This window comes from Phoca vitulina, unplaced genomic scaffold, assembly GCF_004348235.1.
Source record: "Phoca vitulina isolate PV1807 unplaced genomic scaffold, GSC_HSeal_1.0 scaffold41, whole genome shotgun sequence".
Classification (NCBI taxonomy): Eukaryota; Metazoa; Chordata; class Mammalia; order Carnivora; family Phocidae; genus Phoca; species Phoca vitulina.
In genome coordinates, this window is record NW_022589744.1 from 13,903,198 (window position 1) to 13,928,883 (window position 25,686).

Sequence of the window (25,686 nt, forward strand, 5' to 3'; positions counted from 1 at the left end):
TCCAGGTGACTCTGACCCATCGTGGAGGACCACCGCCTTTGAGGACTGCCAGGAACTTTGGTCAAGCATTGGCTCCTTGATGGGAGAGGCACCCTTAACTCCGTGGCCATGGATGGGACTCCACAGGCCAGTGGGGTTTGACGTCTCAACTGATCTACACACCTGCTGCCCAGGTGGGGGGTGCATCGTTCCAACACCTTGGCAGGAAGTAAGACCGCCGCAGCCAAGGGTTCCTGCTGCCCCACTGGGTGGGGACAGTGACAGGCGGGGACGTGAGTGTGCGCGGAGGATGGCCCTCCACCCCGGCCAGGGGGTGCAGCCCAGCGGAGGCTGGGGGCGCGGGGGGAGGGAGGTGGTGGAGAGGGGAAAGCACACACACGCGCCGGGACCACAGACAGAGGATGCAGAGCGCAGGCGCCCTCGGGCTTGCGAGTCCGCTGGAACCTCGTGAGGATTTTTGCCGTGCCTAAACCAGGGTTGCTAGTGGGGGGCTTGCGGGGGAGGGGGTTGTTTCAACAAGCAAACCCCAACGCAACAGGGTCATCCCAATGTCATGATAAAGCAGCTTTGCAAGAGCTCGGTCCAACCCGCCCCAGGAAAGGTGAGGCCGATGGTGACAACGTGCTCTCCTAAATGACCTCTCCCGCTGAGGGCAAAAATGCTGCCTTGGTGTTAAGTCCTGCCTTTCCACGCCGCCACGATGAGGCCGCAAGAACAGAGACGCTCTCTCTCCCACAGAGACCTAGGTCCTGAGAGAGCAGGTCACCCCCTCAAATGACACGGATGCAATGAACAAGCATTTCATGGACCTTCTGAGAACATTTATTTCCTCCTTCTTCTTATATTTGTAACAAAATTAAACACGGCCAGCGACAGCTCCTGCCTTTACAAAGCTGTCTCTCCAGCTGGAGACTAAGACTCGACTCTCTCCTGAACACCAAGGTAGTGACTACTGACAATGATCACTTTCCTCCAGGGCTGGTCCTGTTCTTCCTACCTCCCCCACGCCGTCTGCTCTCAAACACGGGCTCCTCGCCATACGCCCTCGAACACAAGCAACGTTCTGAGAAAACTGACCCCCCCACCTGCCCCTCGGTCCACGAACTCCACGCCTGCCTGTCCCTCTCCCACCTGGCGGACCCTCCTGTCCCGCCACCGGCCAGGCCGTGGTCTCCACGTCTTCCCCCTTGTCCTCTTTTGGGAAGCTGGCCCCCACCACACCTGCCCACAGGCCTCCTTCCTTGTAGAATTTAAAGCTGACCAGGCAAGACTAGAGCCCACAGCACAGTGTGGGGGAGCGAGGGCTCCCAGACGCAACGACCGAGCTCTCTTGCCTTCGAGCCTCACACTAGCTCAGCTAAGGACGGGCACCCACGAACGTTTCACAGAAGCTCTGGCCAGCTTCGTAACGATACTGAGGCTCTGCCACACATTTACTATCCACCAGAATGAGGAGAACGCATTTCTGAAATAACCTAGTCAATGGGAACAACTTTCCAAGCATTTACAGATTAAAGAAAACGGGATCGACTCGTGTCTGCTCCGGGGATGGGGGCACGGTGTTCCTCGAGAAGGCAGGACACCTCCCCGGGGTCTCCAGCCTCTGGAGGACCCAACCTTGCTCCTGACCCTGCCACGGCTCTGCCCGGTGGAGCAACCTGGCGGTGGTCCCCATTACCTTGATCTGCTTGATCTCATACTGAATCCGCTTAATGGGGTTGCCGTAGATGTCATTCCCGGAGTCCACCTCCTTCACACTGACCGCTTTCGCCCTTATCACTGCGAAACAAAGACACAGAGGTGAGCAGAACCCCCACAGCGCCGTCCTGGCTCTGAGGAGGGACAAGATGAGCCAGCAGGTCACACCCCACACACGCCGAGCAGGAGGGGCAAGAGGTGAAGCTCGGAGACCCCTTCTCGTCCCAGGATTTTTCACGGATGCTGACCGGGGCCAAAAGCAGAAGCCTGGTCTCTCAGGACCAGCGGGGTTCCTGAGGTAGTCACCGAGAAAGCTCTTTGTTGATGCCATGCTTGAGTGCTTGGGGGCTTTTGAAAATTCTCTCCAGTGTGTATTCATTGGTGGCTGGGGAAGCAGATAAGCAAATTAACTGGGCCATAATCATCACCATATAATGAAGGATAGTCAGATTCCTACCACCCAGCCTCCATCCATGGCCGATTGGCAAACGGGCTTTTTCAGGCTGAGGGGTAACTGCCTCCCCAAGAGGTCCCATCATATTTAGGTTTAGGGAGTCTTACAACTGAAGGGTCTATCCTGCTACACCTAATCTGTCCTAAAAGTGACCCTGAAAAATGTCCTGTGGGTGATTCTTTATAATAACAATACATATTCTATCAAGAGCAGGACAGGGGAAGGCTCAGAGTGCTTTGCCCCCCAAAGGAAACATTCACGGGCCTCACCGGCAGACCCACGGGACAGGTGCCTAGGAAGGAGGCCAAATGGAAAGAAAATGATCCCAGACCATGACACAAGATGAAGGAGAGGAGAAGAGGCTGGGCTGGGAAGGTTCTGGAATGTTTGCCAGAGCTCCTGAGGCTGCTCGTGGGCCGCGCACCACAGGGCGTCCTACCAGCAATTAAGCCAGGACCCAGCCTCGGCCCGCACCCCGATGCGGTGAGGGTCAGCCGTTCGCGGGTCACTGGGGCAGAGCCCTCCCTCGTTTCATTCGGAGGCTTATCGGCTGGTGGCACGGCCTGTTTTAATGGCTTTAAAAGCTTTGGCCCCCACGGCCCAGCTGCGCAGGGTCACTCGGGCGAGTATTATGCTAATGTGGATGTGAGCAAAACAGGGCAACAGGGAACAGACGGAGCCAGGCACAGAGGCGCCTCTGTCCTCCACCCCCAGGCGGGCGACTCGCATCTTGGAAGCCCCTGGCCGGGGCTGTCTTCCCAACAGATCAGGGAGGCCTGGGCACGTGCATCCCATCCGTGCCCATCCCCCGGACCCCAGGCGGCACCAGAGACAACCTGCCCGCCCCCCGGCCCCTACTCCCACCCCCTACCCCCCCCCCCCGCCCTGCCCCGCCCAGGCCCAAACCCCATTCTTTTTTTTTTTTTTTTTAAGATTTTATTTATTTATTTGAGAGAGAATGAGAGAGAGAGAGCACAAGAGGGGGGGAGCGGGAGAGGGAGAAGCAGACTCCCCACTGAGCAGGGAGCCCGACGCGGGACTCGATCCCGGGACTCCAGGATCATGACCTGAGCCGAAGGCAGTCGCTTAACCAACTGAGCCACCCAGGCGCCCACCAAACCCCATTCTTATGCCTTCTTCTGTTGGAGCTGAGTCACGATGGGCAGAGGCCGCAGGTTCCTATTTCCCAGGCTAAGCCAGGCCCCAACCTGCAAAGCCACATCTAGGAAATGCCACCCAGTGGGCCACGTACAACAGAGGGCTCTGCCCTTGGGAGCGGGTCTGTTTCCAGTGGCTCCTCCCGATCCCACCCTTCTCCACCCCCAGCACCAGCAGACTTTTTATAGCCGCATCCCTCCGGGCTCAAACGTCTTCCTCAGCCGCCCACTGCCCTCGTCTATAATAGGACACCCCTCTGCAACCTGGTGCCAGCCAGCGGCTGTCTCGTTACCCCAGCTGCTCCCGTCCCGCTGTTCCGCCAGTCCACAATAGTCCCTTGAACCCAAACCTGCCCAGGGGTGTCCCCACCTCTGGACAGACAAGGCTCTTCTGCCCCGAATGCCATCTACCCCTCCCTGCCAGGAAAACTTCTACGCATCCTTCAAGACCCAGGTAAAATCGCCCTTTCCTTGCTCTGGGAGATCCTGTCTTCCTGTGGCACTTGGCACATTCCACATCTGTCGTCCATCCCGTCGTGAACACCTGTACGCCTGTGTGCTCAGGGGGCTTCTACCCGGCAGAGGCTACGTTCTGACCAGTCAGTGCCCGCTAGGTCCTTGCCAGATGGAACTGGGCTGTCCGTGAGACATCCGGGCAGCCCAGCTGAGTCCGTCTGTGGTCTCTCTCACTACCTGCCACATTTATACCCTATTGTGCCCCCACACGGGGAAGTGTTGATGCAAATCCCGGAACGTCCCAGATCAACGCCCCAGGCGTCACTGGGCGTCAGCACGGTCGCTGGCTGGTGGTATCGAAGGAACCAGGAAGGCCCAAGGGAGACAGCAGTTGTGGGAGGAGCGCTGCTGCTGGATTTCCCTAGGATACACCCAGTCCTGCATGCTTTTCCGAACTGCTTTTCAGAGGTCCACTACCTCACACGATGCTTAACCCAAAACAGGTCCTCAATAAACAGCCAGTAGCGAGGAGAACACCAGTCAACGCTCCTCTCAGTGAACAGGTTCCATTCTGTTCCATGCATCCAGATCCATGCATTTTTGTCCTAGAAAAGCCCCTAAGCCTCCTAGGCAGTCCGAATCGGTATTCAGGAGGGGCAGCACCGGGCTAGCCCCTGCCCTAGCCCCCTCCCCGCCGTGTAGTGCCAAGGACATTCCCTGACCTCGCTGAGCTACCCCCCCAGCCCCTGCACTCCTCCAGGCTGCCGGGAGGAGTAGGGGATGAGGGGCCTGGCACACAATGCACGTCTAGCTCAAGACGACAGAACGGCACACTTTCCTTTTTTAAATTATCGGAAAGGGAGTGGTTGCATCCAGGGTCCAGGGCAGACTTGCGGGTTGAGACTAGAATGTGAACTGGCTCCTAGGCTGCCCGCGGCTTGCAGGGAAGTGGGGGGCAGGGGCCAGGAGGAACCCCAGCTGGGCTTGTCCATGCAAAACAAGAACTCACGATTCTTCAGGGTCTCTGAATTTGGGGTGGGAACCTCCTCCCCACTTTGAAAAATGAGAGAGAATGTGAAGGAAAGAAAGAGAATCAAGAGAAGCAAAGAAAGAGCAGCTTTATGGAAATCTTCCGAAAGCATCAACACCATCCGGACACAAAGGAGAGATGCTGCGCATTCATCTGTCCACGGAGATGCCGTGGACCCGCTCAGGGCAGCAGGGGCCGTGTGGGCTCAGCACTCTAGGCGGGGAAGGGCATAAGCAAAGCTTTAGCAAATAAATTCATCAAAGCCGGAGGATCCCATAGGCAAGCTGAGGGCAGGAGACCTGGGGGACACAGGTGGAGGGGCCCCACAGGGAGGAGGGCTGGGGCGGCCTCACGGTGGACCCCAGCCAGCTCTGGCTGCAGACATTCTGACCCTCAGCCTTCTGCCCCCAGCATGAGGCTGGGGTGGGGATTTCTTAGCAGCCAGACTCGGAGCTCGAGGTTGAGGCTCGGAGCCTTTCAAGTGATCCTAAAAGTGTGGGCCTCCTTCTGCTGCCCACGGGAGAAAGGCGTAAGGAGAGGGAGGGTCTTCGAAAAACAGAGATGGCCTTTAAGGAGCATCCAACCCAGGCAAGAAGTCAGACAACGGACAGGGGAACAGAGAAGCACACCGTTTCCAACCCAAGCGGCGGACAGGGAGGAGGCCGAGAGCTCTCCAGAAAGGCATTTCCAACACCCCAGGAGACAGGCATCACCAAAGCTCTGGGATGGAGGCCACTCTAAGTAAAGGATGGGCCCCGCTCAATCCCAGGCCTTTTAAAGGCCAGGACTGGGGAAAAGCAAAGAGACCCAAAGAGTGTGAGAGGAAATTAAAATCCAGGCATGGACATATGTTTGCTGAACACCTACTATGTGCTGGGCCAGCTGTCTGGCCCTGGGGTGGGCGACCAGCCCACATCCTGTCCATCCCCCAGCAGTGAGCGGCTCTGCCCCACAGGCCTGCCCTTGGCTGTAGGAACCAGAGGCAGCGGTGGGAGCAGGAGGCTTTATAAAGATCCTTGTTTTAACTGCTTTGTGCTCAAAAATGATGGCCTCTCCCTGAGCTGCGCAGATTTTGTTTTTCTTCTTTCCCTTCTGCCGTTAACACAACATCTGGGTTTGAGATCAAGGCTGATACACTGGCTGATGGATTCGCCGCCAGATGTTGGCTACTGGGATGCACAACCGTCAACTTAATTCAAAGCACACGCAACCGCAGAGCCCCTGCCCCCACCCCTCGGGCCGCGGACACCACATGATGTCACTTCCCCCTGCTAGCAGCCTGCAAAAACAATCCCCGGTACACCCAGCCAGATTTGGGATGGAAAAGAGCTGGGTGGGTGGAGAGTCAAGGTCGGGGACGATGATCCAAGGAACACAAGCTTTGTTCAGACTATGAGAGAGGACGCCCGCCCAGGGAAGACCCAGGGAGGCCAGACTGTCCCACTGCTGCCTGGGGCGGGCGGCGGGGGTGGGGTGGGGTGAGAAGAGCAGGGGGCTTTCAGGAAACCTAGGGTGTCTTCAGCACGCAACATGGCCTGGGCTGGCCTGGGCTGGCCTGGGCCCGGGGTGGGGGGGGCACGCTTGACCAGCCCAGGCAGAGATTCAGATCATCCCGCCTGCACCCCACCGACATCTTGTGAGTCCTCCTGCGTCCGTGGACATTCCTGGGGAAGCAACGGAGAATAGCAAGCCATCCCCACAATCTGTGGGGAGCCAGACCCAGAAAGAGAACGGCCTCTAAGGAGTTCATTTATTTCACACCCACTGAGTCGTCTTTACTATCCTGCCGCGAGCCTGGCCGCTCTCCGGAGGAATCCCATCTGCTACATATACGAATATATCTTAATAGGACACTTCCCAATGGGGCACCGCTTCCCAATTGGGCACCGGCTCCCAATTCCAGAGCCAGGTAAAGCTGTGGATATTAAAACATGACTTTGAGACCCTCGTGGCCTTGTTTCAATGCACTCAACTCACGCTAAGTCCCTAGGCCCCCGTACCAGCTGAGGCTGAGCTTCTGGCTTAGGGAAAAATCACGCATTTGCCCAGAAGAGTCGTGGGAATCTCTGGGGTTCAGAAAAAACACTCGTCTAAGTACAAGGTCAAAATCCAGCCCTGGATCATCTGAGCCTTACCAGTGCACGGATCAGAGTGGCAGGGCTGGCTCAATGTCAGCAGAGGCCACATCCCGTCTCAGCCCAGCCCACGGGCTGCAGCCGCCAGCGAGAACCCGGGAGGGTCGCCCAGGGAGACTGCTGCCCGCAGGGATGGCACTGCTCTGCTCGTCCGTCCTGCTCCCAGCCCTGGGGTCCCTCCGCTAGGGGCATGTTCCCAGTGCCACTCATGTAGGAGGATGGAGAGATGGGGCCCTCAGCTTGCCAGTACATCTGCCAAAGACCCTCCTGTCCTGCCCCCAGTCGAGAGGGGGTCACCCTGCACGGTAACCGGAATGCAGTTGAGCCAAGCCCACCGCGCGCAGCGGTGTGCCATCATAGGGGTGAGCGTGGGGAAGGGCATTTCTTAGGTGGAAACGGGGCCACTGCATTGCCCGGGCTGCAAACGCCCTCCGTGGGTCACTCGGTCCACTTCCTCATCTCCACGCAGAATTACATGCCAACCTCTTCAGAGGAAACCCAGCTGCCCCTTACTCCAGATGCGCTCCACTCCGCTGGGGCGCTTGGGGACAGCTGCAGGGTTCCCTGCTTTCGTCTACGCTCTCCAGAGAAGGGGGCACCCTGAGTCTGGACATTTACACCCTCCAATCACAGAGCGACCAACGTCCCCCCTAATACCTGTAACAACGTCCTGCAGCTGCCGTCTGGGAGTTTCTTACCCCTTTTGGGTGAACAGGTGACACTGTATGGTTGGTCGACCTGGCTGAGGCCCCTCTGAGTTTTGATGAGCTGGTCCAAAGTCTGGCTGAGGGCAGCCCTGTGGCGCCCCCATCCCACCCACACACTAGCCCTCGGGGCCAGACTTGGGAAAGCCAGGGGGTGCCCCATGCCCCCATCTCCACCCAGACACACCCCCCAGTAACAGCTGCAGCTTTGGCCTATAAAAGCTGTAACCAAAGGAGCACGTTTTCAGGGCCCTGCCCCCCACTACCGTGGGATCCCTAACGGCACCTCAGTGGGCTTTGGGGGGCATAGTAAGGATGGTTTTGAACCTCTCCAATGGGCCTGCATTTGCTCCACGAGCAGGGTAGGCGACCCCCCCAGCTGGAGGGCAGGGAACGGGGCGGACAGTGATTGAAAAAGAGAAGCGGGCTCACACGGACTGCAGGCCCGCTCGGACCCCTGGGTCTCCAGGCCACGCCCCTCCCCACAGAACCGCACGTAGAAATGGGGTGCGGTCCGACAGCCTGGGAGATGTCACAGGAATGGGTGGCGGCAGCGCTGGCTCAGCACCCAGACGTCCCTGGGAGCATCCAGCCCCACCTGCCCCTCCGGCCTCACTGTCTGGCCACGCTGCGCATCTGCAGGTGCCCCACGGTGGACACCGGGGGTGGGGGGCTTTCCCCGGACACCTGGCCCCGCCAACCTTCCCTGCAGGTGCCCCACGGTGGACACCGGGGGTGGGGGGCTTTCCCCGGACACCTGGCCCCGCCAACCTTCCCTGGTGTCAGGGCCTGGCCGCTTTCAGTCAGCAGGGGAGCCGACTTCTTCCAATTCACTTCTTTTAGGGAACTGAGAAAAAGGGTGTGGGGGGCTCATTTTATAATTAAAACTTTTCTGTGGTGGTAGAAGGCAACCAGGGGCTCCCTCCGTCTGAGCAGCTGCCCCGACAGTCCAGAAGCCACTTTCGGGTCCCTGCAAGCCTCCTCATCCCGGGGAGCTGACCGACGTCCCCAGCTCTGGGGTAGGGCTGCGCCTGTCCAGGGTGAGGGCGAGGTTGGCTGGCGTGACTCAGGCCAGGGCTGGAAAGGCCTGCACTCACCACCACTCGGAGCAGATGTGTCTGTGGGGGCCGAGGGTGGGGCAGGGAGGGTGACCGGGTGCACGAGAGAGGACAGCACACAGCAGTGTGGCTCCAGCCCTGGGCCTTTGGAGATTCTAGCACCTTCCCGTGAGCTGCTGTCCACTGGATGCCCGGTCTCCATGGAGACCAGCGCTCCCACCTCCACTTCCTGTCCTTTGGCTCAGGCCCCCTTGGGAGCACAAGGGAAACATCTCTAAGAGCTCATCAGCTGTGCAGAGAAAAGCTGGGGCACTCGCTGCTCGGCCGCCTGCCCCAGCCCCCCAGGACCCTGGCAGGCCCCCGACTCACGCCCCGCCACCCTTCCTTCCCACTGTGAGCCCAGCGGGAGCTCATGCCAGAGGCCTTGGTCACGGTTCCTGAAGCCTTGGGCTCAGGCCCTTCCCATTCACGTGCTGCTGAATCACTTGAAAAAAATGCATCCCGATCCTGGGAGGATTTGCTGAGAACAGTGCGGCTTTGTGGAAGGAACTGCTGGTCTGCACTTTCTCCGCCAAGACCCCGAGGAGCAGCCAAGCTCGGCCCTGCAAACCCCAAGCCTGGAGCCCACAGCGGGGGCAGCAGCTGGATGGGGCAGGGCAGGAGGCAGAGGGAGCCCGGAGAGGCGCGGAGGGAACGCCAGCCACCCCGCCCCTGCCCCCCTGCAATCCCTGCCCATCCACCGGCTGGGGAAGGGGCACGGAGAGGCCGGGGGGCCCTGTCCTCTCTGGGCTGCCCCACTTGCAGGGGTGAAAGCAGGAGGGCCGGGCCCATGGCTCGGGCCCGTGAGCACGGACAGGGCAGCAGTCCTGGCCCTCGTGTAGGACTGAGGCATGCAGCCTGTGGGCTGACCTCTCTCAGGCAGACCCAGGGATGTAAAGGCTGGGATCCCAGGGCCTACACCCCAGCTTCTGACATGGGGAGAACCCGGGAGGCACGTGTGCCCTCTCCTCCTACGCCCTGGAGCTCAGCCGAGCAAACAAGGCTGCCTCCTGGAGTCAGAGGTGTCAAGAGATGTGCTGTCAACCCGGCACCCCTCTCCAGCCTGCGACCCGGACTGGACTGTTCCCGGAACTGTCAAGGCAGCCCACGTGTCCACATCAACCCTCCATCGTGTTACAGAGGGAGGGGGTGGGGGCAGGAGACTGGAAGAACCACTGCAGGCCCGAGAGGGGGCCGTGTGCCCCAATTTTAAAAATCTTCGTTTTCCCGTTATTTTACATTTCTGAGGGTCTGGATATTATCACACCCCCTATGACCACGCACCTGGCTGGGTGGCGGAAGGGACAGGTGTGAGGACCCTCGGACCAGACCGTAAAGGTTCTAGTAAATTCAGAATGAGACGGAAACAGGGAAGCTGTCCCCAAATGTGTGAGCAGAAGCATGAAACCCATGGAAAGTTCTAGAAGATACAGTGGAGAGGGAGGACCCATAGGGGAGGACCCGAGAAGTGCTCCAGGAGGACGAAGGTGCACACAGCCTTCATGTCAGGAATCCTCATTGCCACCTGGCCGTGCTCCGTGGGAACCTGCCAGGAGCCCCCCAGTCTTGCAGGTGGCACTGTCCCAGGGCCCCTGGCACCACTGTCCAGGTGTGTCAGAGCGATCCGCAGGGAGCAAAGACAGGGTCCACCAGGACGCCAGCCTGCTCTCTGGGTACCAGGGAGATGGAAGATACCCATGGCGTCTCCAGACGGAACGGGGGGCAGGCTGGAGGGCAGTTTCATTTTCAGCACCGCGGCCCCCAGCCTTCTGCAGCCCAGGTGGGAAAGGGCGCGGTGTCTCATCCTGCTGCCGGGGGGACCGTGTAGGTGTGACCGTCGGGCACCGATGACTCACCCTCCACCTCATCTCGCTGTCCATCTCCTACAACTACTTTTAGCTCAAGTGTGGCCGAGAAGGGGCGCTTCCTCACCTAGGACATTCAGGCCACAAACACTACCTTGGAAAGGAGAAACAAAAATAACCCCCTCAAAGGCAGGCTCATCCATTCATCGGACCGCGGCTTCCAGGCGGTCAGTGTTCGGGTCCCATCACGGTCACGGCTTTAACCCGGTAATCCCATGGCACCTTCTGGGACCAAGGTGATGCTTCAGCAGCACGCAGGAGCCCCGGGTGATCCTGTACCCTGCAACGCCGAGCGACCCCAGGCCAGCCTCCCCTCAGGTAATCCTCATTCGGTTTGGGAGTCGCAGAGCCCTCCCGGCCCCAGGGCCTCGTTCTCACTCATGCTGGGCTTAGATCAGACTGTCGAGCTGGCTTTGCAGCCCTGTCCCGTGACATTCCAGCAGCAGAGGACAGAATGGAAACGGGCTGGGAGCAAACATTTTCTCTACCTAACGTGGAAAAGCCGGACAGACAACGGGGCTCAGGGAGATGCTTTCAATGAAATAACTACATGAGACCGTAAAAGCTTCCTCACCCCAGCTACCGGGGATTGGAAAAGCACGCAAAAAACTTAGAGGGTGCTGTTACTGCCCTGTCCGAGTGGCACGTGTGGGGGTTCCGTGAGCCTGATGCGCCCCAGGGAAGCCCAGCTCAGGTTCTCACAGGACTGGGTCACCCCATATCTCCCTGTGCACCCCGCAGGGAGAAATGGAGGGACAAACCCCAAGTTCAGCAGGCACGTAGCTAAGGAGGAACAGAACAGGGAAGGAGCACACAGGTAGAAGCTGGTTTTGAGCAAATATTCTAGATCTTGGGTTTGGATAGTGCGCTCACGATTGTTCATTATGTTATCCAGGAAATAGACACTAAGGGAGAGAAGGCCATTCACGGACCAATGATACAAATGCATCATGACCAAAGACGGATGATCCAACTGAGTGCGTCTGAGGTCCTGGGGAGGGAGAGAGGGAGAGAGGGAGAGAGGGAGGGAGGGAGGGAGGGAGGGAGGGAGGCAGCCACATCCTTCATACGCCAGTCCAGGGGTTGCCCAACTGTGGCTTGAGGTCCACACGCAGACACCCCCCTATTTTTGTAAATAAGGTCTTACCGGAACCTGGCCCTGCCCATTCACTCCTGTTGTCTATGGCTGTGTTCGAGGTGCAGCGGCAGGGGCGGGTCGTGGCCGCAGGGACTGGTGGGCTGCCAAAGCCTAGAATGTTCACTATCTGGCCCTCTGCAGAAGAAGTGCATCCCTCCACCCCTGTTCAGACTCTTAAGTATCTGCAACTGGCAGATGAACCTCCTCCCGCCCAGCTGCCAGGTCAGGGGTGCAGCCGGGAGTGGGACACTGACCAGCCAGCCAGGCACCCCGCCACTCCAGCCCCAGGCGGAGGCATCCGGCAGGCGCCGTGTTGCTGGGGACCACTCCCCTTTCTTCTCTGGGGCTCTGTCTTCCCTTTCCCCTCTCCCCCCTGCTTCTCCTCTGCCTGTCTCTCCCTCTGTCTCACTTCCCAACATTAAAGTGACAAGAATACCCTAAGCCAGGTCCCATGAAATGAGGTTGGTTTTGTTGGCTTGAAAGACGAAAGAGGTTTGAGTGCAATGTCCCCATTCATATCCCAGCCAATCGCTAAGCAACAAATGATGTATCTTTTGAAACCCTGCCGGCTTGACCTTGGACGCCCCTGAAAGTCCAGCGTTTATGTGGCCAAAACATCCGAACTCCCTCCTTCACCTGAATCTCCGGCTGTGCTCACGGCCCATGCGGGCACAGCCTCAGCCCCAGGACCCACCTGGGCGCCCTGCCGGCCAGCTTCCCGTGGTCGTGCCAGGGAGCCTTCCCGGACGGGACTTCGTCAGAAGGCAGGCCCAGGGAAGGAGGACGCGCCCCGGAGGCCATCGGGGGGGACAGGTGGCCCACCGGGGTCTGAGTGGGGGACGCGCACACAGACTCTCAGAGGCTTGGGTACCATTTCCGGCACCATGCTCGCTATCAGTGATGTATTTATCATGGGTGGGACGCTCGCTCTTATCATATCCTCCGAAACTCTTGCAAGCGTTTCCTGGCTTCTTCAAGAAATTGCTTGTGCAACTTGTTTTGCTCTTCAATTTGCTGCTGAAGGTCACGGATCATCTGACTGTGCCTGTCATCGTCCATGAAGCTGGGGGCCCAGAGGGAAGTGTCGTGCTCACATGCCCCTTCCTTCCCCTGGTCTAGGGAGGAGAAAGACTTCAGGCGAGCCAGGCACGCCCTTCTCTGTTCTCTCTGCTCTTCCAGCCCGGCCTGGGAGTGGGCTTCCCAGCTCAGCCCCGGGGGGCCCGTGCGGTGCCACAGCTCCAACTGCCCACCCGGTCCCTGCCACAACCCCGCCAGGCCAGCTCCGTCTGCCTGATCCCGCGGGGACCGGCGCCGGGCGCCCTCCACCAGCAGGTCCGGTCTGGCCGCTGCTTGTCCAGAGCCCGTGCCGCCAAGGAGCCGGTTCTCTTCACCAATAAATACTCTTGCCTTGGGAGACAACGGTTCACTCTCAGTCTTACGTGGGAACTTGGCCAACCGGAGATATTTCTGGTTCTTGAGCTTGTTCAGGAACTCCTTCAAGCTGGTTTGGGACTCGGTCTGGTGGGCGTCCGCCTGCACTGGGCATGTGGGCTCCCCGCCAGGCTGCATGTCCGCCTCTGCACCCACCGCTGTCTTGTCTCTCCGGGGCTCACCTCTACACTCCTGCACCTCGGAGAGGCCGAGCTCTTCCCTGGAGCTCTGATCCACCCCGGGCCCCGCTGCAAGGTGCAAGTTCAGGTGCTTCTTCAGCTCTCTGTTTGTGTTAAACAGCTCCTGGAAGGCAAACTCAAGCTCCCTCTGCCACCTGCTCTTGTCCCCGCGCTGGCACGGAGACGCCTGGGGCGTGCCTCCCCCTCTGTGGGTCCAGCCAACGGGCCACAGCTCTTCTAGGTCTTCTGCTTTTCCCTCGGGACTCTGATGCTGACGGTTGTTGTCCGGGCCTTGACCAGGAGGAGCCGCCCCCTTTCCCGGCTGCCTCTGCCCGTCCCGGGCTCCTTCTCTCCCCTCTTTCTCCCGACGCTCGAGCTCCCCTGCAGCAGCCAAGAACTCTTCTATGTGCACCCCTCTGTCCCCCCGGGGCTCAGCGGGACGGCTGCCACCACGGGTCTTCATCGAAGGTACTCGCTTGCCCTTATTCTTCTCATGGGGGCAGAGGGGGTGACGGGTCCGGCCCGCGGCTCTGGGAGGCCCCTGCTTCTCCGTGCCCACCGCTTTCCTCTGGGACTTGGTGCGCCAAGGCTGCCGTCCGACTAGCTCTTCTCTGCAACTCTTCTCTTCCCTGACGGCTGCTCTGTGCTTCTCCCTGGCCCTCTGTGGCCGGGCTGCTCCTCGCTGGGCCGGCCCCTGCGAGTCGGAGCCCCGTCCTCCCCCTGTGCCTGACAGATGTGCTAAATACGGCCGCTCCAGGCCCCGGACTTGCAGGCTGGGGGCCTCCTGCCACCCAGCCTCCAGCTCGTCGGCCAGGCGCTGCGGGCTCTTCTGCTGCGGGAGGTCTTGTCGCCTCTGCAGGGCGAGGGCTCCTTTCTCGCGGACTTGCAGTGACCTGTGCTTCTGCCTCGAACGCGAGGCCTCGTGATCGGGGCTGGGACTCAGCCGAGCGGCTCGGTCTGCATTTCTTCTCATGTCGGTGACCTGGGCAGACACGGCTTCAGAGCGAAGGTGGTGGGAACCAAGCGCGGGAGTCACGGTGCCGGGGGGTGGAGGGGTCACACTTGCCACGGCTGTCCCACGCCGAGCCCACAAGACCAGGACACACTCTGCTGCCCGGAGCGTTCTGAGAAGAGCGAGCCCCTGGAGACAAGGCACACGCAGCTCTGAATGCGGGACAAGCTCTGAAACGCGTCCCTCCGGGTCACTTTTGCCAAGACCCGCCCGCAAGGGCCCAGGCTCGGTTCCCAGTTTGTCTTGCACACCTTTAACGAGACCCTGTGGGGCGGCTGTTTTCCGCGGGGTGTGGTTTTTGCTCTCCAGGGGACATGTGGCAACGTCTGGGGACATTTTTTGTTGTCCTAACTGCAGGGAGGGGGAGCATCTAGTGCACGCAGGCCAGGGACACTGCTCGACATCCTGCGTTGGCCAAGAGGTCCCCACAATGAACAGTGGCTCAGCCCCCCCGTGTCAACAGTGCCAAGGCTGAGACCCCCACCCTAGGCAGGGATGGAAGGGTGCATGTGTCTGGGCTCTGCAGGGGGAACTGCTTACAAATGGGAGGAAGAAAAGGTGGCAAAGGAGCCTGTCGGCCGGTGCGTGTGCACGTGTGTGCGTGTGTGCGAGAATGCACGGTACTAGAATCCACTGCAAACCAATCAGAGGGCGCTTAAGCTTCTGCTTTCAGGATTCGCAGTTCTTCTCTCGTGGGGTTATCGGAGGGGGACGCGCTGGCATCCGGAAGGGACCCGTGCCCTGCAGGCCCTCCTAGAAAAGGAGGGGCATTTACACCAAAAACGTGTGGACTCACACTGCGTCCACCGGCAGCTGATGTCAAAACCAGCCAGACCGGTGGGCTAAAGGAGCCCCTTCCTAGACAGCTGCAGGCTGTGCCGAGTGCCCCTCCACCACCCCTCCCTGCTTTCATTTTAGTCTGTGCACAGCCGGGATGAGCAAGGCCGGCCCAGAGGCATGGCGGGAGTTGGAAAACAACACCGCATCCATGGAACATCAGTTACGTGTACCTGCCCATCTTTCTTACAATAACCCTGTGAGGTAAGGGGCTACCAGCACCCCTGGTTCACAGCTGGGGAAACTGAGGCAGGGACCGATGAAGAAACTTAACCGAGATCACACAGCTGGCGTGTGGTCCACATGCGACCGGCCGAGGCTGCTCACACTGCCGCCGGCTCTTGGTAAATGTGATCACCCAGTGAGACACTTAGAATAGTGGTGAGCGTGCCATCCAGCCACTCTGCCAACCACCACGATGAGCAAGAGGGGGGAGAGAGAGAGCTGGGGCGCTGAACGTGAGTGGCGGGGATTCGCAGAGGTGCCCCGGGAATTCGACGGGGGAAGGAACAGTCTGGGTGTTTTCTCAGCAGATTGTGCTGGGACAGTTGGACAGCCACATGCAAAATCATACACCACACATAAAAACGAACTCAAAATGGAGCACAGACCTTAACGTTAGGTCTAAAGCTATAGCTTCAGAGGGAGACATAAGTGTATCTTCGTGACCTTGAGTTAGGCAAAGATTTCTTGGATACGATCCCCAAAGCACAACCAACCAAAGAAACTGGTTAAGAAGGCGTTATCGATCCTAAACACCTTGGCATGCCAAGAGACCTCATTCATGGTGAGAACAAAAAGCACAGAGTGGCAGGAAGTACCTGCGAATCACATACGCAACAGAAGGCTTGAATCCAGATTATATAAGCCACTCAAGATGTAATAAGACAAATAATCCAAGTTTTAAGCGGGCAAAAAAAAAAAAAAAAAAAGCAAAACAGACACTTGACTAAAGAGGAGGCACGCGGCTCATAAAGCGTGAGATTTTAGCATCGGCCGTCATGGGGGGGGTGCACGTGGAAGCTACGAGGGACCGTTCGCGCCCACCGGGATGGCAGTAACGAAACAGACGGACCGTAACACGTGTTGGTGAGCACGCGGAGCAGCCAGAATCCTCCCACGCTGCTGGCGGAATGCGACATGGTGCAGCCGTTTTGGAAAACAGTTTGGCCGATTCTGAAAAGGTAGACACAGATTTACCATATGGCCCAGCAACTGCATGCCTCAGCGCACGCCCAAGAGAAAGGAAGAGCGCATGTCCAGACCAAAGCCGTGGAAACACAGAGGGACTGGACGGCCTCCCCAGCTCACGGGCCAGATGGGAGTTTGGGTCCGAGTCTCAAATGCCAGCGATTGAGCTTTTTCCACCTTGGGAATGGCCACGGTGGTGTCCAAGCAGGTGGGGAGAGCTGTGAATGTCCCCTCGTCTGCTCTGGAAGACACCTGGAGAGAAGAAGGGAGACTGCGCCCCTCGATGCAGCGGTCCACCGGCTCATCTTCTGTTAACTGGTGACGGTTAGTGGATGCGCCTCTCCTGCTCCCGAGCGCCCTAACCCACTCGGTCACCCTGAGCCAGGCCCATGGAGGCCAGCGCCCCAATACCACCGAGTTGGCTTTTCTAGGAGACACACAAATGGATGAAAACATAAAACCTCCGGACAGACTTCTTGGGGACAAAGTGCAGAACTCAGAGTCAGCTCCCAGTTCAGGAACTGAAAACCCCGTGACGCCCAGCAGACGCCTCCTTGCCCTCCGCCCACATCCCCAGCTCCTCCAAGCTGCCACCTCCAAGCCTGGCCCCACTTGCTAACTTGAGCCCGGAGTGTTCTGAGCGTCCTGGGGTTCTCCCTCTGGTCTTGTAATCCTGCTCCCCCAGAGCTGGACGGCTGCCTGCACCATGCCGGCCGCCTTCAACCCCTCAGGGAAACCACAGCCCCCGTCCCGACACAAGCCCCACTCAGAGCAGTAGACGGAAGGCGAGGTGGACGCCGTCTGGCCTCCTGCGCCAGGCGGACACTGGGCCCATTCTCTCGCACCCTCTGTGGCCCCGGTGCGGTGGCCACCCCCAGGCAGTCGCTCCGATTGCCTTCCAGTAGAGACGGGCCCCTGCCAGGCCGCTGGGGAGACCTGCTCGTGGGCGCCGGCCGGCGCCAGGCCCACAGCAGACTGCAGGGCCCCTCACACCCGTGACGGAGAATGGCAACTATGCCACGATCAGAGGCTGGGAGGTACCTAGGCTCTGACGTCAGGCAGGTCCCATGGCTCCACCATAGGGTCGCGGTCCCGTGGCTCCCTCCCACATACAAGAGGCACGAGGCTGCCCGTGCAGGGCCACGGAGGGGTGACACAGGGGAAGCCGCACACGTGCCACCGAGGACCCGCCTGTGGCCCATCCTCACGGGCAGGCTCAGAGCCGGCGGGTGGGCCGGCCCGCGCTCGGTGGGCAGTCACGTGGCTGATCTGTGGCGGTTGGTCGGGACAGACCCCCCCCGCCCTCCAAGTGTTGGCATGTGTTGTGAGGATGCTGCAGGTGCTAGTAGGGCCCCAGATCCCCCAGAACGATGTCCGTGGTGGCAGAGTCAGGATGGCACGTGGTGGACATCACACACCCCCAGGGAGCCTGGGGAGTCCGTCCACCTTGCACATACCCTATTCTCGGCTGGAACCCACAACGTGATCTGAGGGCTCATCTGTGCCCATGGGACTACATGCGATTTCACAGACATTTAACCAAATGAGGTAACGTGCATGAAGAAAACGGTAAAACGGAGCTTGCTGTGTGGACAGGACACTGATCACCACGTAGACCTCACTGACGGTAGACCCGCGTGGCGCAGGCCATCCCTCTTGCCTTTCTCTAAAGGCCTACAGACTGGGCGCCTGGGTGACACGGTTTAGCACTTCTTCTTTGAAACGTATAAAAATAGACACAAAAAAGCCCCCATTAGCTGGCATGGCCGGAGAATGTTTCCCTATAGCTAAAGCTTACTCTTTCATGTGTGAAGTTAATCATTTCTGTCTTCTGAGAGTCCACAGAACAGATCAAGTTTGACCTTTTTTCGAACACTCCAGATAATCTTTTGGACTAAAACGTAAGGAATCCCTTTAGGGCTTTTAAAATGCATAGGACCAAAAAAATAAAGAAAGAAAAAAAAATTTATGTAGGACAGAGTGCCTCTACAGGAAATGACCCCAGAATATAATCTGGGTTCTATAGGTTGACTCTTTATAGCCTCCTCTGTCCTCCTCCCTGGCTGAGACACAGACACGGGGACAGCGCCCTAGCCTCCTTTTTTCCAGCGGCCTGGCACCCACACGGGGAGCTGCTAAAACTGTGTCTGGAGATCAACAGAGTCTGCAGCACGGGGCACGGACGGCTCTTCTGTGAGTCGAGGACAGGAGTGTGTGACTCTGAACATACCAACCTAGCTGCGGACAACCAGCACCCAAGTACCCACAGGGACACACAGAACCAGCTGTGTTGCTGGAAGGTACGTCTCCAGCTCAAAAGATTTTTTAAGATTTTATTTACTTATTTAGAGCAAGCGAGACAGCAGGGGGAGGGCAGAGGAGGAGGGAGAGAGAATCCCAAGCAGACTCCCTGCTGAGCGTGGAGCCCGATGCAGGGCCCGATCTCATGACCCTGAGATCATGACCTGAGCTGAAATCAAGAGTCAGATGCTTCACAGACTGAGCCACCCAGGTGCCCTTCCAGCTCAGAAGATTTTTAACGGGCTTGGGTACCTGGCCAAATCTAACAAGGCACCACGTACTGGGAAGACATTTACAACTCGCGCGTGGGCCCCCCAAAACCAACTACACAAGTGCAAAGCAGGAGCAGGTCGGCAGAGATGTGTGGCCTCCCACAGAGGCGGTGTGATCTTTACCCGTGGGGACAGAGGGGCCTAGAATAAGCAGGGCAATAGTCCAGCCCGGCGATACCTGGGTCAGACCCCAGCTGGGCGTTCCAGGCCCTGGCGTGCTGAGCTGGAGGGCACGTGGAAGAGGCAGGCCCACACCCGAGGAGCCCACCCTGCTCCCATCCCACGGGCTGTCTGGATCAAGCGAGGTGGTCTGTGAGGCTCTGCAAACAGCCTGTGGCTCACAGGAAGGCTCGGTGAATGTCTGAGCACCACAGAGCTGTAAAGACAGGGGATGGAGCCCACGTGCACGCAGCTGACAGACTTGAGTCTAAATAACCTCAAAGAGGTGCCGACAGCTCACAACGTCTACTTCGACAATGTTGGTGGAAAGTTTCATAATCAAAATGTAACTACTGAAACGCTTATGAATTCACCTAATTAAGAAACAGACGATAAATGACAACCGTGCAACTTCATTAAATAAGGAGAAAACCTAAATAATGGAGAGACTGGACTTCCCAGAAAGAATTCAGAAAACCTCTATAGTGAGTGTTCAACAAAGGGGGAAGAGGATGTCGCCTGAGTTCAGGAGGAGAATGAAAAACCTGTCCGAGGAAGAGAAGTCCTAAGGAACCGAGAATGTTTGGAGTGGAGCTCGCAGGTGATAGAAAAGTCTAGAACAGCACAGTGTGGTGGTTAAGAGTATTAGCTGTGTGACCTGGTGCCAGTTTCCTAACTCCAGATGCCTCAGTTTGCTCCTCTGTGAAATAGTGGAAATAACAGCACTCATCACCCTTAGAAACACCCAAAGGCTCAGTACGTCGTCTGGGGAAGAGGATGGTACTTACTGTGCACGTCTCCAGATGACTGAGCTAGACCAAGAACACATTACAGGGAGGCAGAAACTGGCCAGGTGGAAAGAAGCACTTCCTACAGGATTGTCTTGAAATCATTGGGCTGACTTGGTAGGTAGTGAGACACCCATCACTGGAGGCATCCAAGCCAAGCCCAGATAAAACAAACATCAGAAACATTTTTAACTCCATTTCTCTGAGCTCTAGCCTCTAAAAATACACTCTGTGACACCCAGAGCCTCGAGGTTTGCCCACTTCCTGACTCCCAGCCAAGTTCCAGAGTGGTAGTTCCTAAAGCCAGCTGGGTTTTGGACCAGCTACATCAGAATCACTGGGGCAGTGGTAGACAGGAGTCCTGGCCAGGCCCCATGGCAGATCTTTGCACCAAAATCCTGGGGTGGGGGCTTATAAATCTGTATGTTTCACCATCAACCACCCTGACGTACAGCCTGTCTGGGACAGTTCTCGAAGGCCAAGATGGACAGGCAGCCAGGCCCGTGTCTCTGTTATCCCCTCGACCAGCTTCAGACTCAGAACGAGGCCCAGACTCTTCCAAACTCTTGGGAGATACCAGGCTAGCCAAGTGGGCCACTTACGGCTAACCCAACTGGTGGCTTACTAAATGTCCCTTGACAATGTCAATCATCGGGTTTCCCTGCAACCTCAGACTCCAGGGACACAGTGTAGGTCTGGGGTCCCCATGACTAACAGCTGTTCCTGCTACACGATGACCTCCCCCCACTCTTCCAAACAACCACGTTCCTCCCCAACTCCGTCCCACCCCCCATCCTTCCACCCAACTGTATATGGAGAACCCCACAGTACAGGACTTTCAAATTAGCCTTCTGGGCATGTGGCCTGGCCACCCTGACCGGCCCACTTCCCAAGGCCCCTGGAGGAGCCTCACCAAACGGCTGGGCACACAAAGAGCCCACCCCACCACAGACACAGGGTGGGCACTGCGGGAACTTCGGAGGGCCTGCATTGGGGTCTCTGGGGCCCACTGACCAAAGCAGGCTGGAATCGCAGCTCCCCACCTCCACCAGCAGCCCAGCGTCTGCCCCAGCTGGTGAACTGTGGCAGGCTGCTGCCGCGGGAACGACAGAGCTGCTGGCCTGTGACATCAGAGCAGGGGTGAAGTCAGGGACAGCGACGAGCCAGCCAGAGGGCAAGCGCCTGGCAGGACCCCTGTTGTGGGTCCAGCAATCGCAAAGATTTGGCTCAAAACAGCTGGGGTGACAAGCAGGGTGACGGCCTGCGTGGGGCATCAGGAAGGTCCTGGCACGTGTGCCCTTTTGGTGTTTAAAGAGGGGCTCTGGGTGAGAAAATCCTTTACTCCCCAGCCTGGCAGCACGTGCCGGCCCTCCCTGCCAGGGGCTCGCTCTTCCGAGCTGTCCCACATCAAAGTCAGGATCCCCGCGATGCCTGCTGCCCCTCACCCCGCGGGGAGAGCATCTGTTCCCACTCAGGTGGGGACATCTGCTGCTAAAGGGCGTCACTGTTGAGCAGGACTCCCTGGGGGTGGGGAAGAAGGGCTCCTGGCCCAGGACCCTGTGGGCCACCCACCCACCCACACAAAGTAAGAAGTCGGACATGCCTGACCTCGTTTCTAGGGCTAGGGGCACTCTCCACGAATCTCACAACTAAGAAATTTAGTTTGGGGAACAGGACTTTGGCCCTAAGAAGTCAAAGCAACAGATCTCGGGGTTTGGTTTCTTGAGAGGAGAAAGTTAATAACAGGAACTTGGCTGAAGCGTGGGAATCTTGGGGACAAAAGCCTTTGTCTGGGGCTGGAAGGGCCCTCGGAGGAATTCTTCCCACGGGAAGTTCTCAACCACAGCCCACCCCCTCCACCCACTTTTGTTGGGCTCTCTCTTCTTGGTCCTTTAGATCTAGTCTTCTCCTTCTGCAGCGAATACCCTCCAACCCCTTGGTCCCTGCAGTGTGGTCTGTGTACCCCCCTCAAGCAAGGGACAAGAACTGGGGGGGGGGGGGTAGATAAACATGGCATCCAAATGTTACAGCTCAGAGGGCCTCTGATGGCCTTCCGGAATGTTCCAGCATGGCCACCACCAACATCCTCTCCCTGCTGCTTCTGGATTGAGGACATTTCTCCCACACCCGGTCCTCCTAACACTCCCTCAGCAAATCCTGGAAGGCAGCTCCCATCCCTCCTCTCTGGCTCTAACGCTGGGCGCCGGACCCCACCAGCTCTGAACATCCGGGCCCCCTGCTACTGCGCTCCGCAAATTAGACCCTCACTTTAGCGAGCTGTAACTTTCAAAATTACACGTATCACTCACGCTCATCATAGGAAAATTAGAAAACACACGCTTGTGAAAGAGAGTCTAATTTCACCCCCTCTATCTGAACGTGTTATAGTAAAAAAAAATTGTACGCCATTTGGTCCTGGGGAGCGTCCAAAGCTGTGATTTATTTAACCACTCCCCCTGCTGCTGTGCGTGTAGGTGTTTCTAATGTTTCCCTAAGACAAGACGGAGATGAATATCCTCCTGCCTAATGTCAGCATGTGTCCTCAATTAGTGCCTAGATACACGAGTTGCCTGATCAGAGGGGAGACATGTTTAAAGCCCTCGAGCCGCACTGCCAAAACACGCTTCCAAGCCTCCAAAGTGCTCAGGTTAAGACGGCATATACCTATAGTCAAGCCCTTCCAAGGACAACAAGCCTCGTAGCCAGATGAGCCGAGCAATGGGAAGTCCAGCGCTGTGACATCCAATCCCGCTTCCAGAGACTCGTGCCAGGACCGGGCTCCTTCCACTCCTGGCAGGAGCCCTCGGTGCCATGACCTTGGGTGAGTCATCCAACCCCTCCCCACCCACACAGGAGGGGACACGGGCCTCACCTGCCTCACTGAGTCCCTGCAAGTCAGGAGAGAGATGGGAAGTCCTTCTGCGCTGGAACGGCGGAGACGGGATGTTTTTATCTAAGAGACGTAGGACTGGGGAGGATGTGTCTCGTGTTTTTGATCCCTGCCTTCCAGAACAGTGCACACAGAGCAAAAGACCACCATAGATTTGTTCCTTCATTCTCTGTCCTGGAGCCATCTGGGCCAAGGAAACCAGATGTCGCGACTGAGAACCCGGGACGGGCAGCACGCATCCCGGCTCTGCGCTAGAGCCTCTCCCTCCTGAAATGCCAGGCTGGTCCTTTTCTCCCACAGACATTGAAGGATGGAAGGTTAAACGCTAGACAAACGCTCCCAGGGGAGAACTGTGCGCACATGTCCAACTAACGACCCTTTGCCCAAAAAGCAGGGCGCCTTGTGTGGGGCCCCCAAGCCACCCTGTCACAGAGTCAACATCATCATCGTGAAATGGATTCTGTCCTCTGAACAGAACAATCCACCTCGGACCTGAAGCCCACAGGCGGCCAAAGTCCTCTCCCTGGCTGGTGACCGAAGGAATGTCGTCTCTTGAAAGCACCTGGACTCTAGTGACCAGCTAGGTTTGCAGCAGAGACACTCAGTAGCCTTGTGACCACGGGCAAAGGCTCGGGTAATCTTCCTCGGTGTTGGAGCCCCTGGTGGTGAGGTCACCGTGAGTGCAGACTCCGCTGGGTACGTGCAAGCATGCGAGACATGCAACCCAACGGGATTGTCGCCCCACGTCTCTGCCTGCAACATGGTCCTGGCTCTCTTCGGCCTCCTGTCCTTGCCTTCCACTCTCCTGCACGTCACGGGACCCAGGGGAGGACACGGTGGCCTGCGGAGGGTCAGCTGACTCAGCATAGTGGATTCTCAACCCCTGGAGTGACCAGGCAGAGTGGCTTGGCAAAGGCGGGGCCGCAGACCCTCGAGGGTACGATTTCTCTTTGGTGCTGTGAGCTTGTGTGATCGTGAGGAAGTACACAGCCCTCCTCCATCCACGTGCCCTGAATCCCCCATCTGGAAGGGAGCGAGGAGGCAGGTAGCCGGAGCGAGCTGGACACAACAGGCGGGCTGGGCTTCAGTGCTGAGAGTCGGCCGGGAATGGAGAGGAGAGGTTTATTTTCCTGTCCCACCTGTGGCCTTCTTACGGAGCTCCAGCCGGAGCACCGAGCTGGGGCTCAGCATCCCAGGTGCGCTGGGGGGCTGACGGCGGAGGGGGGGGCTCCCTGGCGTCTGCACTAGGCTCACCCGGCAGAGATTTACTAGCCTCTACCAGGCCAGCATCTCGAGGAATTTCATCCTGCTTGTACGGAAGAGGGAAAGGAGCCTCGGGCACAGAGTCGGGCTTCAGAACCAGTTCCGGCTGGCTTTTTGCTCGCAATTCCTTCCACTTTGTCTTTTTTCTCTAAAATGTCAGTCCATTTCCTCATTCTGCCCTTGGTGAAGAATCAGCTGTTGATTTGGAACCAGGGCCTTGGAGTACATGCCGGGGCTGTGGGCAGGACCTGCGGCCGGACCCCAGGCTTTGCCGGGTCTGTGACGGTGCCCCCAGCCCTGACGGGACGGCCAGGAAGGCCCAGCCGAGGCCTCCAGACTATAGATCAGAAAGGGACCCATAAAGCCTCAACCCAGGCCAGGTCCTGCCCCAGGACACGCTGAGGAGACCTCAGGGGCTCCCACCCGCGGCACATCCCCCTGCAGAAAGCCGGGTTTTGCCTCGAAGCTCACTTCTGCCTCATCCAGGCCACTTTGCCCTCTGGCTCAAGACCCCGGGGCGGGGGGTGGATTCTCTGCATCTTTGGGGTCAGGTCGGGGAATGACACCCCAGGGGCATGGCTGCTTCTCAAGCAGGCAAAGGGGAGAGAGCGGCCAGCAGCAGGCGGCCCTCACAGGCAGCCGGCCCTCACCTGTCAGCCCCGGGCTCGGCCCGCGTCGGGAAAGGGACGAGGGGTCCCTGCCGGGCTCTGCGCACCGTCCCGCCTCCCGCAACCGCTCAGCTCCGCGGCCCAGCTCGAAGCCGCACAGCCCCGCGACCGTGCTCAAGACCAGCTTGGACACCTTGAACAGGTGAGCGGCACGCGCACGGCAGCTCAGCGAAGCCGCCAGAAAGCAGCCTGTCTCTGAGGCACATGAAGGACGACAGGCTTCTCAAGGAGCAACCAACCCTCCGGGCGACGGTTTCTCAGGGGACCCGAGGCAGCGTCAGGCGGCCCCCCCAGGCTCAGCACCCTCACCCTATCACATGGGGGCCCCTCCGCCGCCTCCCCACTCCTGAGGAAACCCTCACCTCCCTGTCCCTCCACATCTATCCCCAGCGCCTTTCAACTTGGAAACAATTATCCGCCTAAGACACGTTAATCTAACAAAATTTAGAAAATGCAGATAAACAAAAGGAAATAGAAATTGCCCTTTGATCTCACCCGCTGCCTAGAATTTTGACGGACACCCTTCCAGACTTTTCTCTCCATGCACATTTAAATGTGTACAGGCTTCTTTATGAGATAAAGATACACAGAAAACCACATAAAGGAAAGCCAGTGAATTACCACCAAAAAAGCAGGCCAGTGGTGACCCTAAGGAAAAGGGGAAGTTAGGGCCAGGAGGGATCAACAGAGGGTTGGGGGGGCAGCAATGTTCTGTTTCTTGACCTGGATGCTCACTCGGAAACTTGAGAAACATAGAGCGCTTGGTTGTACATTTTAACAAAATGTGTGTCGGCCCCAGACTCCGTCTCAGTCAGAGAGATAATGTTCAAAACATGAAAGCATTCAGGCCTCAACTGGGCTTTTAAAAGTAATACCCTCTGACCTCAATGAGATACCACCTCACACCAGTCAGAATGGCTAAAATTAACAAGTCAGGAAATGACAGATGTTGGCGGGGATG

At 58.1% G+C, this 25,686-nt stretch overlaps 2 protein-coding genes across 2 annotated transcripts in view; both read right to left on the minus strand.

The window, feature by feature from the left end:
- Positions 1–25,686, minus strand: part of TIMP2 (TIMP metallopeptidase inhibitor 2) — a 44,821-nt gene that overhangs the window by 11,317 nt on the left and 7,818 nt on the right. The window contains exon 2 of the mRNA XM_032429469.1: positions 1,679–1,779. Within this exon, the coding sequence (XP_032285360.1) occupies positions 1,679–1,779 (101 nt within the window). The remainder of the gene's footprint in view (positions 1–1,678; positions 1,780–25,686) is intronic.
- CEP295NL (CEP295 N-terminal like) lies at positions 11,738–16,065 on the minus strand. The gene has a single exon (XM_032429468.1). The coding sequence runs from the start codon at positions 14,690–14,692 to the stop codon at positions 12,668–12,670; it is 2,025 nt and encodes a 674-aa protein (XP_032285359.1). The 5' UTR covers positions 14,693–16,065; the 3' UTR covers positions 11,738–12,667.